This window comes from Triturus cristatus, chromosome 7 (genome assembly GCF_964204655.1).
Source record: "Triturus cristatus chromosome 7, aTriCri1.1, whole genome shotgun sequence".
Classification (NCBI taxonomy): domain Eukaryota; kingdom Metazoa; phylum Chordata; class Amphibia; order Caudata; family Salamandridae; genus Triturus; species Triturus cristatus.
This window is the reverse complement of record NC_140590.1, coordinates 1,780,819,447-1,780,832,265: the sequence shown is the minus strand read 5'-3', so window position 1 is coordinate 1,780,832,265 and position 12,819 is coordinate 1,780,819,447. Positions and strand designations below refer to the sequence as shown.

The 12,819-nt window shown below is 45.0% G+C and overlaps 1 protein-coding gene across 1 annotated transcript in view; it reads left to right on the top strand.

Moving 5' to 3' along the window:
- LOC146813095 (putative DBH-like monooxygenase protein 2) overlaps nucleotides 1-12,819 on the top strand; it is a 786,120-nt gene that overhangs the window by 558,454 nt on the left and 214,847 nt on the right. Inside the window, exon 7 of the mRNA XM_085620073.1 lies at nucleotides 9,240-9,406. Coding sequence (XP_085476199.1) covers nucleotides 9,240-9,406 — 167 coding nt within the window. The remainder of the gene's footprint in view (nucleotides 1-9,239; nucleotides 9,407-12,819) is intronic.

The window sequence follows — 12,819 nt, the reverse complement described above, 5'->3', positions numbered from 1 at the left end:
ATACCCAGTTACTCACCCATATACCATTGACACATACACTTACTAACTGACACAGCCATACACATACTCAGTCACCCATACAGCCCTTCACACATGCACTCACTAACCCATATAGCCACTGACTCTCCCACTCACTCATCACCCACCCACACAGACACTCAGACACCCATAGAGGTACTCAGACAACAATCACTCACCCATACAGAAACTCATGTACTCACTCACAGACCCCTACAGTCAGACACCAACTGACAGACAGATACAAACATTCACACAGCTAGTCACTCACCCATACATTCACTGAGACATCTAATCACTCACTTATACAATAAGTCACACACCCAATGAATCATCCAATCAGGCACTCATACATCCACTGAATCACCAATATACTTTGGTATGAATGTATGACGTTACAACGCATACATTTACAACGCAGTTTTTACATCACAACGTCCTTTAAAACGCATACATTTACATCGCATGCCACTATATGTCAGATGAGACTCCAGCCACTCACCTGAATTCCAAGAATGTTTGCAGGGGCGATGCTTGATCTCCAGTCCTAGCAGGACAACCCTCAGAGCTACTGATTGTTAACAGGAGCTCTGGCGGATGTTCCAAGAGGGAAGGGGATTGGGAAGACAAAGAGAGAGAGAAGACACTGCAACAACCTGCCACCTGGACCAGAACGAATTTGTCTTTTCTTTAAGGGGAAGTGTTGCACCTTAATCTTCAGCCTGTAAGCTGAGGATAAAATTTAGCAGCTTGGACTTACCCTCAAATAACTAAATTATGTATTAAACAAACTGGGTTTACCTCTATTGTGTTGCTGTTACCTCTATTGTGTTGCTGTTGAGTCACAGGTTACACACTGAAATCATGTGGACAGAGCTGGGGTTGATTGTCTATTGTATTTCTACCCAATTAAGAAACAGTTTTTTCTAACAAGGAAACAGTAAGAAGATACATTAATTTGGTGTACTTTTCCAATGACCAATTCACGTAACACATTAACTCTTATGCCCTTGCTTACACACCTATTGTTCCTAAAAGAACTCCCAATGTCTCAACAAGCCTTATTCAAAGAATCACCAAGTCTCAAAAAGTCTCAAAAGTCTCCAACACCTAGCATTTAGCAAACAGGGTCTGAAGCAGTTCCAACTCAAATTAAACATTATAATTAACTCTGCACTCAAGCTTTTCATGAGAACAAACACACATGCAGGGTGGGGCCATTGGTTAGTGCACTAACAATATTTCTGGCATATGCACTGCACTTAGTACCAAAACAGAACGAGCTTTCCCCTTGAAAAACACACACGTTGCTTTCTAACTGTTCAAGGTCAAGAAATTCACTTGCTGAAAGTCTCGTAATTCACACGCGTTAATCCTCAAGCACGCGTTGTGTAAATAAAAGTGAAATTGACACTTAGCTTTGTGTCCTGGGCTGAGATATCCACGAACTGAGCTCCGATGTCAGGACCGGCCTTCAAGGGAGCTGACGAAGATTCTTATCCGCCTACGAGGTTTCCCTGGAAACGAAGATGCCTGTTCTTAATGGCGAGGAATAAAAAATTTGCAAACATTCGTGACAAGAATTTTCAATTCTATTAAGGACACGGATGCGAGGATTATGCTTCTCATTTTCTTTACTGAAAATTCTCAGCAGCCAATAAGAAAGTAAAAAACAGGATACACACTACAATACCCATAAACCCTAGTGGGTATGACATCACAACCATAGAGTAGACCCCTATAAAAGGTACACAAGAGAATACTACATCCTCTTTCTTTGTGTGAAAAAACAGTTAAGTCCAAAATAAACACAGTCTGATAATTGGGCGCAACCGGAATGAAGAATCCATTCCTCCTAGGAAATCCACAGGCCAACGGACAGCAACGAAACAAAACTGGAAGTCAGCTTCCACGAAACAGTAGGTTCTGGGAGATGAAGAACATCCTCTTCAATGGTGACAATCAGCACACTTTACTTGAGATCAGAACCTGAAATATAAAATAAAGCCGTAATACCACACTCCCAGGAAGAGAGAAAATAAAAAACAGTAGGGAAGGGTAAAAAACAGCATAAATATACAGAGCAGTATAAACAATTCAAATCAGACATTACAGTACTGAATTAAGGGTGGGATAATCCTCGCCTCCGTGTCCTTAATAGAATTGAAAATTCTTGTCACGAATGTTTGCAAATTTTTAATTCTATGTCAGGACCGGAGGCTCCGATTATGCTTGTTCAAAGCTGTGCCACCACAACAGATGCAACATTAACAATAGGCTTATAATAAAAAGTTATAAATGTAGAGTCAGAGGACCAATCAGCTGCATTCATTATGTCTAATAATCTGACTCCCACAGACAAAGCCTTGGATGCCATAGCACCACGAGCAGAATGAGCACCAAATTTGGAGACATCAATACCAGCTTCGCTCATGAGCCAACGCACCCACCGTGCCAGTGTAGCTGGAGTCACTGGACGAAAAGGCTTCTGCAGTGCAATCAACAATTGACCCGCCAGATCATGACGAAAACCTGCAGTACTCACCTCATAATCCCGAATACTTTGAACCACACACAATTTAGGGTTGTCAGGAAAAGCCGGATAAGTGATAGAAGTGGCGTTACATTTAGTGCGTCTAGAGATCAAAAAAGTAACACCCTCTGGAGAGAATCTGCGACCCGCCAGATCAAGGGCACGAATATCAGAAACCCTTTTGCATGACACCAGACAAAGCAACATAGCTAGTTTGGCAGAAAGCTGTTTACGAGACAAACACTGATTTACAGGCCAGGAGTCCAAGAAACGTAAGACAATGGAGACATCCCAAAGTTCCGAATATCTAGGACATGGTGGTTTTACCAACCGAATACCTCTGAGTAATTTACATATTAATGGATGATCCCCAAGAGGTTTGCCGTCAATGGCCCCGTGACCTGCCGAGATGGCTGACCGGAAATTGTTGACAGCACGATGAGCAAGGCCCGAAGCGGCTAAGGACGCAAGAAAATTTACTACCAAGGAGACATCTGCTGCAACGGGATCCACCTCCCGTTGAGAGCACCAATCACACCATTGTTTCCATGCTGCAGCATAACGTTTGTGTGTGTTGGGCGACCAAGCCTCATTGATAAATCTGGTAGCGTCTGTTGAAAGACCTGGGACTTGCCAACGACCCTCGAAATTCTCCAAGCGACCAGCAGGAGTTGACCTGATGATATCAACGGATGTGGAAATTGGACAGGGTCTAACAACAGATTCCACCGTTGCGGAAGAAGAACCGGAACCGCACATAACATTTCCAGAAGAACCGGGAACTACGCTTGAGCCCTCCACAGAGGAGTGATCAGAATCAATTCTGAGCGATAACGTTTGGCTCGTGCGAGAACCCTCGGAATCATTACAAATATAGGGAACGCGTAACAAAGTGTTGGAGGCCACACTTGCAGAAAAGCATCCGTGGCTAGAGCTTCCGGATCCGGACGCCAGCTGCAGAAATCCGGAATCTGTTTGTTGAGTCTGGAGGCGAACAGATCTATTTGACAAGGGCCCCATAATGTGTTCAACATTCGGAACACACGAGGGTGAAGCCTCTCATCGCTGAAATCCCAAAGATGTCGGGAATTCCAATCGGCAATTTGGTTGCTGCACGCTGGAAGATATTCCGCTACCACAAACAGTTTGTTCTGAAGGCAAAAGTGCCAAAAGTCTTTGGCAGTCTCCGCTAGGAGACAAGACCGAGCCCCGCCCAACTTGTTGACATAACGAACCGCCGCCACATTGTCCATGCGTAGAAGGATGCAACAATTTGTCTGACTGGGCGAGAGGCACTGAATCGCAAAAGAGCCCGCCAGAAGTTGTAAGCAATGGATGTGGAGATTCAACTCCTCCAGAGACCAACGGCTGCCCGTGGACACTGGACCGCACCGGGCTCCCCAACCCCATCGACTGGCATCGGACTCGATCACCACCTCCGGAGTTGTGCCGAACAGGGCTCGACCGTTCCACGACTCCATATGTTCTAGCCACCACAACTTCTCCCACCTCGCTTCCTCGGAGAGAGGAATCTGATCGGAATATTTGAGGCCGTTCTGGAGATGCCGTATCTTGAGCCGTTGAAGTGCTCGGTAATAAAGGGGACCCGGGAAAATCGCTTGAATAGAAGAAGCTAACAACCCGACGACCCGGGCTACAGACCTCAAGGACACAGTCTGCTTGCTCAAAATCAACCTCAACTCTCTCTTGATGGATCTGATCTTTTGATGCAGCAAGAGGAGTTGACAAGTGAGGGAGTTGACAAGAAAACCTAGGAACTCGAGAGACTGAGAAGGAATCAACGCAGACTTCTGAGGGTTGATTAAGAAACCCAGATTCTGTAACAGATCTATGGTCCAGGCAAGATGCTGCATGACAAGGCGAGGACACTGGCCCATTATGAGGATGTCGTCCAGATAAATTATGAGCCGAACGCCCCGGGCTCGCAGAACTTCGACTACAGGCCTCAGAAGTTTCGTGAAGCACCAAGGTGCTGACGAGAGGCCGAAAGGAAGGACTTGGTACTCGTACCAGACTCCCTGCCATTGGAACTGTAGAAAACGGCGATGCGGTTTGTAAATGGGCACCGACAGATAGGCATCTTTCAGATCGAGGCGGACCATCCAGTCCCCTTCCTGAAGAAGATCGCGAAGAAGATGGATCCCCTCCATCTTGAAGTGACGATATACAACCCATCCATTGAACTCCCCGAGATTTAAAACAAGCCGTGATCCACCCCCTGCTTCTGAACTAGGAAGACGTTGCTGACAAAACCGCGAGGGTGACGAGAAGTCTGCACTATGGCCCCTTTCTGAAGAAGAGACTCGATCTCGCCGGAAATAAACAGTCGGTCTTGATGGGAAAAATGTATGGGACGAGGGGGGACAGTTTGAGAGGGGGACCGAAAAAATTCTATCTTGTAACCTTGTACCGAATCCAGGATCCACGCATCCTGCGAGATTCCTCGCCAATTGGCAAGAAAAAACTGGATGCGGCCCCCCAACTGAGCCCCTGAAAAAGGAATCAGGCTCACCTGAAGGTGCGGCATCACGGTGACCTCCTTGGTTGCCCCCATAGCATCCTTTTCTGTTGCTGTTGTGGGACCCATGGGTGGGATAGAAGGAGGCTGAGGAGTTGGAATCCTGAAATTTTCCACGATTGGAGGAATATCCCCGCTGGGCGCCTTGCTGGTAACCGCGGCCGAACGACCGCCCCCGATGTCATCCGGCCCGGCCAAAAACCGGGCGGAAAGCCCGTTTCAAGGAACCTTGCGCCTTGTCAAGGCCACTGAAAGTAGCGACAAATTTTGTAAGCTCCTTCAGAAAAGGCTGCCCAAAGAGAAGTCCCTGCGCTAAGGGGCCTGACTCTGATTTAGACAACTCAGCCAATTTGGGATCAAGTTTTAAAAGAATGGAACGTCGACGCTCTGAGGACATGGCGCAATTGGCGTTGCCCAATTGACAGATGGCACGTTGAGCCCATCCAATGAGATCATCCAGATTAATGATTTGGCCCGAGGCTTTAGATTTATATCCTAAGTCCAAAATTTTTGTTAGGGGACCTGTCAAATCCAGGAGTTTGTCCTGACAGGACCGCCATGCACGATCTATACCCTTTTTAGGGTCCTTTGTATATTTCTTTAAGTAGGTCAGCATGGATGGGTCCACTTCAGGAGTGTCCGCTACCTTATCTGCCAAATCTGGTCTGGGACATTCAGAACGCAATTGCGCTCTAACATCTTTATCAAAGGCTTGACTCAGATGTGATTGTACATACTCTGCAACCTCTGTAGAGGGAAGCCAAGAGGAGGAGTTAGGGTGGACAATGGCAGTGGGTTCAAAATTAAGTAGGGTAGGATGGGAAGGAGCATCAACAAAACGTTCCTTGCGGAGCTCCTTAGCTGGTGGAGGGGAAACCTCCAGCTCCGACGTCGTATCAGGGGAGGAATTGCCATCATCCCCGATAGGCGAGCTAGAAGGAGTATCCCTAGAAGAGGTGCCATAAGAGTGGTCCGTATTGAAGGACTTGGCCAATTTTGCAAAGTCTGAAAAATGATGGTTCTTTGAACTTTTACCTCCAGAGGAAGAACGAGAAGAAGACCCAGAAAGCCAGCCTTGCTGTCTGGCATAATTACATAAATGCCATGTTAAGGGTTCAATAGTCCTGACCATGGCCTTATTTACGGAGTGCTGGACTCCCACATCAAGAGCTTCCACCAGTTCACGCTCAAAAGACCCAGAAGGGCCCTCCTCAAAGTAGTCCTCTTCTTCGTAATAGTCAGACATAATGGCACAGTAAAGTGACCGATAAACCCACCAGAGGAACAAAGGAGGGGCAAATATGCACTGTTTGTGGAAAAAAGCACAATAAAACTGCGTGTATTGACAGTGATATTAGAAAGGGGGAGTGGAGAAAAAACCCCAGGCAAGCCACAGCAACACAACCTCACTGTGTGCAAATATATTCAAATGTGGAGGGAGGGCTTGCCTAAATACACCACTCTAGGCAAAGCCTATGCAAGAGTTTACGGCCCAAGTCAATAAAATGTGCACTTGAGCGTCTTGAGAGGGTGGCATTTACTGGTGGGTATTTTTGAGCTAATACAGCGCTGCTCCCGCGCTCACTGAACCCAAAAACGGCAAAATCGGGAAAAATAAACGCACAAAATGGCCGCCGCACATGCGCGGAACGACCAGGAAGTAAAGCCTGAAAGAGGACTACGCGTCGGAACGACGCACGTCCTCACCCTTGTCTCCCGCTCCACTAACAAACCCGCACGGGCGCACATCGCCCGGCGAAGGAGGCAAAGAGCGCTCCCAATTAAACATTCATGGAACAAAGCGGAAACACTGCCCAGAAAAAGAAAAATACCGGCAGATCTGGGAAGCCGCCTACAAGAGCAAAACGCCGGCAACCAAGAGGAAGAGCAGTAACGAAGAACAAAGAGACGCGCGAACAGCGCGTGAGGGGCACAGCATAAGTAGCCTCAGAGCGCGTGCAGCGCTGCAAAGATACAGGTAAGCAATACAAAATTCAATTATATAAATGGTATAAGAGTAATAAGTAATGCACTTAACTGGCTGCGGAGCAGCAAAGAAAGAGGATGTAGTATTCTCTTGTGTACCTTTTATAGGGGTCTACTCTATGGTTGTGATGTCATACCCACTAGGGTTTATGGGTATTGTAGTGTGTATCCTGTTTTTTAGTTTCGTATTGGCTGCTGAGAATTTTCAGTAAAGAAAATGAGAAGCATAATCGGAGCCTCCGGTCCTGACATAGAATCCAAAAAGCCAAGCAACGTTACGTGATGGGTGCTGGTATTTATACCAAATAAGAGGGCATTGGGTAGTGCGTGGTGTTTTCTTACGTAAGGGAAGTGCCAAGTGCCTTCTAGAAAGTTTCCTTGGCAACGAATCAACAATCCCTTACACAGGGAACCAACAAGCATTGGCAATGTGTTTTTTCCTGAATAGAGCACTATCATTTGGTTCCACAAAAGTAGTATATAATACAACACAACGAAATAAAGCTGTACAGCATTACTCAAAGAACAAAACATGATTAATAACAAACTATGCAGGTATTGAGACATGATTAGTATAGACGCCAGAAGGGTGACGACAAATGATACAAGCATGACGATGTGAGTTCCTAACAGCAAATTTTTTAAAACAACATTTACAACGCATTCCATTACATCGTATTATACCTTTACAATGCATACCATTACAACACATACCATTACATTGCATTTAAGGTAAGTGTTGGATAGTGTAGGGGTAAAAATTACTATTCTAACTCCAGGGGGTGCAACAGTAGGGTAAGTGTTGGATAGTGTAGGGGTACTATGTGTTGTAATGGTATGTGTTGTAATGACATGCAATGTAATGCCTGAGTTGTAGTGACATGCGTTGTAGTGCCATACGCTGTAGTGACAGGCAATGTAATGACTGCGTTGTAGTGACATGTGTTTTAAAGGATGTTGTGATGTAATGACTGCGTTGTAAATGTAGTGTGATGTAATGACTGCGTTGTAAAGGTTGTTTCCCCTTTGGTATATAACTTACCACTCAAACCTTCTAAAAACACTCACAGTCACCAGGTGATGTCATCAGTGATGTAATTTGCGATGTCATCAGTGATGTCATCAGTGATGTCGCTGACAATGCTGTGAGTGATGTAATATGTGAGGTCATAAACAGTGCATTGCAGGGGCGTGATTTATAGTTAGATCACTAACTATAATAGCTGAATTTCTCTGGATTTGTACGAGTGACACCAGACCCTAACTATAACATTTCTGTAACCAATGTTTTACCCAGTGAATGTATATATTTGATTGTCAACTTAAAAGCACCTGAGGCCTGTGGAGCGGACTTAACTGTCATTAAGGCTGCCGTGCCGAAATGGGTCAGGGTTGTTACAAATTGTGTGCCACTTTCATCATTGATGAAGACATGCAGTTTCCAGAGCTGGGCCCCCCATGATGGAGAGATGATGTATGGATTGCTTGTCGAAGGGGGCATGACCAGCTTGCCTCTTGCTGGATCAACCGATTTCCCAGATACTTTCCCTTTCGGAGGTGAGAAAGGGAAACAAGCTGGGTATTCACCTCACTTGGTAGGCTCTGGATGTCCTGCGTTACATTTTCATATTTATGGCAGCAGCAATACCATCTGTTTGCTCCCACAGGGCTTCTATCAGAACATTTCATGCTCGTGCCATCGTAAGTATGTATTAGCAGTGCAGCAATTAACGCTATGAAGCAGGACAGACAATCAGCTGCAGTGTGCAATGAATTGTGGGACATTGAGTTTTTCGCCACAGGCACGTGATCGTGAACTTAGAAGAAGCACCTGAGGACTGTGAAGCGGACTTACTTCTGATTAAGGCAGCCATGCCAAAATGCATCAGGGTCGTTAGCAAAAAAAGCAAATCACATATTAAAAGAGAATAAAACTGAAATGAAGTTCAGAATCTGAAATAACTCTGTAAGCATTTACATATTTACCAGGCCAAATTGCTGGCAATCCTAAATAAGTAATTAAGTAATGGTAACCCAACATTGTGGCAATGAAAACAGTGACATACAAACCATTAGGGGGATTCTATATCCTGCTGAACTCTGCTAATATTCTTTTAAAACTGTTTTTATTAATGGAAGTATTGTGTGTCTCTTGTCTTCCAGGGCAAACAGACAGCTCTGGGATCCGGCTGTATTACACCCCATTACTAAGAGAGCATGATGCTGGCGTACTGTCAACAGGGATTATAGCAGACAAGTTTACCTTTATCCCTCCAAAGGCAGAATCATTCAACCTTTACTCACTCTGCAAAACTGATGTTTTTAATAAGGTGAATAAATGCCATGTATTTATTGAGTCACAGTCTATTGTTTGCCCTGAATATTTACGATAACGTACCTGCATACTAGAACGCTGAAGCCCCATTACACTTTGGAATTGCTAAAGCAAGTGGAACTAAAGTGCCAATTTGCTCTTTAGAACAATGTGAAGGAAGCAAAAGCCTGCACTCAGTAGGTCACTTGGCTAGAGAAAATTTATATATTTTAAGTGGGCATTTAATAAGCTTATCAATACACTACATATTTAATTTGTTTTGCAGTGTTTGTTGTGCACCAGTAAATTGTGAGAAATGATAAAGAATAATTCTAATAGGAGTATTTTCGAACTGGTGGAAAAAGGGTGTTCACCAGTGTTAGAAATGCAGGTCTCAAGTTGGCAGAAGTAGGTACCTTTGTCCAAATAGGGACCCTTGCTTCTAGCCAGGGTAAGGGGGTTACAAACTTTAGTTAACCCCTGCTCACCCCCTTGGTAGCTTGGCACAAGCAGCCACGCTTATCCCAAAGGCAAGGTGTAAAGTATTTTTACCAACACTCACAGTAACACAGTGGAAACATTACAAATGGACACCACACCAGTTTAGAAAAATAAAGTATCTTTATCTAAGCCAATCAAGACCAAAACGACAAAAATCCAACATACAGATACTCAGTAAAATGTCTTTAAAAGGATGTTGCAAAAATAAGCTAAATAGCACCAACTGGGACTATCACGACGTCAGGACAGAACGAAATCCAAAGTACTGTGCTGCCCTCGAGGATCGCAGTGTCGGGCACGGAGTCACACAGACCCCCAAACAAACAGTACCTTGAGAACGATGTTTGTGACGATGCACAGCTTTGAAGATGGCCAATGTTGGCTCCGGTGATGATGCGACATCGGCAAGATCCTCGAGTCACTCTCGGTGGTTATTGGCGCCGCGATAACAAGATGCCAGCACTGGCAAAGACAGAGTCGATGTGAGCGCTGGCGTTGGGCATGGCTGATCACTGCAGGCATCGGCAGGTGTCCTAGGGTGTCAGACCTGTGGAGCAGGCCGGGCGCTGCGTCGTTCACTTCACGAGCGGCTCCCCGGGCCTTGGTGCAGGGAGCGGTGTCACAGCAGCGGCATCGATGGCATTCGGAAACAGGATTTCTTCCTTCTCTTCAGTTTCTTCCAGCTCCCAACAGCAGAAACAACCTCCAGAGGCCCAAACACAGTTACAGGCACCTCCTGGCAGGTGAGAACTCCCAGCAAGGAAGTTCAGGGGAGCTGGGGGTGAAGTCCTTTTGCCCCTGTGACTTCAAAACAGGAGGTAAGCTCTTCTTTGAGCAGGTGATACAGCACACAGCAAAGTCCTTCTCCTTTCTTTGGCAGAAACAGCAACTGAAGGCTAACCCCAGACACACAGCAAGGGAAGTACTTCTCAGTTTTTTCAGCTCTTCTCCTCAGCAAAAGTTCCTCTTGATTCCAGCAATAGTCTAAAGTTCAGGGGTTTTAGGTCTGATACTTATAACCCAAAATGTATTTGATCCCTTTGTGCAAGGGGCTCTGAGCCCAGTCCAAACCAGTTCTGGGGGCACTCTGCAACCTCACTACAAAATCCTTTGTCAGTGTGAGCCTTGGTTTCAGATGCACCACAGGGGGGCGGAGCCAGCATTGTGGAAGGCAAGCACAGCCCTATTCAGGTACAGATGCTACTCCTGCCACCAGGCCTATTCAGCCTAGTTCTGACTCATCCAGACTCCTGGAGCTACTGCAACTCCCCAGCCCCTGTCACTCCAAAGCCAGACAGTCAATCCACAAACAGGCAGAGGCACAAAGAATGGTTGAACAAGAAAATAGCCACTTTCTAAAAGTGCCATTTTCAAACACATAATTTAAAAACCATCCTTACTAAAAGATGTGTTATTAAATGATGAGTTCAGGGATACCAGACTCCAATTGTCTATCTTAGTCCTATGGGAAGATATGCTTGTAAAATGTTACAAAGTATTCCCCATTCTGTCCTATGGGCAAGATAGCCTTTCAAAAGTGAAAAACGAAATTGGCAATATTTCACTATCAGGACATGATACACACACCTTTACATGTCCTACCTTTCACATACACTGCACCCTGCCCAAGGCGGTACCGTGGTCCTTCCAAAGGGGTGTCCTATGTGCAAGGAAAGGGAAGGGTTGGGCCTGGCAAGTGGGTGCACCTGCCAGGTCGACATGGAAGTTAACGACTGCGCGCAGGCATAGCGGTGGTAGGCCTGAGACATCTTTTCAAGGGCTACTCATGTGGGTGGCACAATCAGTGCTGCAAGCCCACTAGTAGCATTTGAGCTACGAGCCCTGGCACACTCAGTGCACTTTACTAGGGACCTACTGGTAAAACAAATATGCCAATCATGGATAACCAATCACAGTAACAATATACACAGAGATAAGCATATGCACTTTAGCAGTGATCAACAGTGGTAAAGTGCCCAGAGTCCTAAAACCAACAACCACAGGTCAGGATAAAGTAGGAGGAAGAAGCAAAACGTTTGGGGCTAACCCTGCAAAAAGGGCCATTTCCAACAACCAGTTTGATGACCAGTGATTCATAAAAACTAATAATGAGGGGGGATTGTCATCATCAGTATAGATGTTACCGTAGCTTCCATAAGTTTCCATTGCTTACACTAAGCTCTTTAACCTGTTGTCTGCATGCTGTTGTCCATTTTAGTGGTTGAGTGTCCAAGGATCTTACTGACCCACTACTTAAATCTTATGGCTGCCATACAGGAAGTTGAACTTTGACCTCATACTTTGTACAGATCATGTACCTGTGTGGGTCTGTGAGATGGATTTTGATTTCAGGTAGGGTAAAACACTTTGTGAGGGGTTCATGCTCTCACAAAGCATTATGTTTTATCAAGAGCCTTTAGGCAGTAGAAGGCCTCTGCTTTGAGGTTATAAAGCATCCTTCAAAAACATCAATGTTTGTGGTAGTGATGGTGATTTAGTAGTTCAAAGTGCAGTTCAAAGTGGTATTTATATAAAGAAGATTTGAAACAACCTGGTAAATTGGAACAAATGTGACAATGGTACTCTGACAACAACTGTTCCTGACATCAACTAAAACATTAAATATAATGTAGGTCTTCACTGCATTCCAATAATCTGTTGCAATATATAAGTAGGCATGATATATTTGAAAACATATCAATTGAAAAATGAAGTTGCATGGGTGAGATATGGGACAGTAAATCTTTAGTCCCAATTCCATATTTTTTATTTCTAGGTACATTTCTCTGCGGTAGGTAGTATATGCAACCATGCGCTGTTGGTCTAATTAGCATACAATCTGTAAGGGCTTCTTTCCCAAACCTAAGTCATAGCCCACTTCAGACTAAAACATTTTGGCATTTTAGTCCCTAAATATTCATATATAGT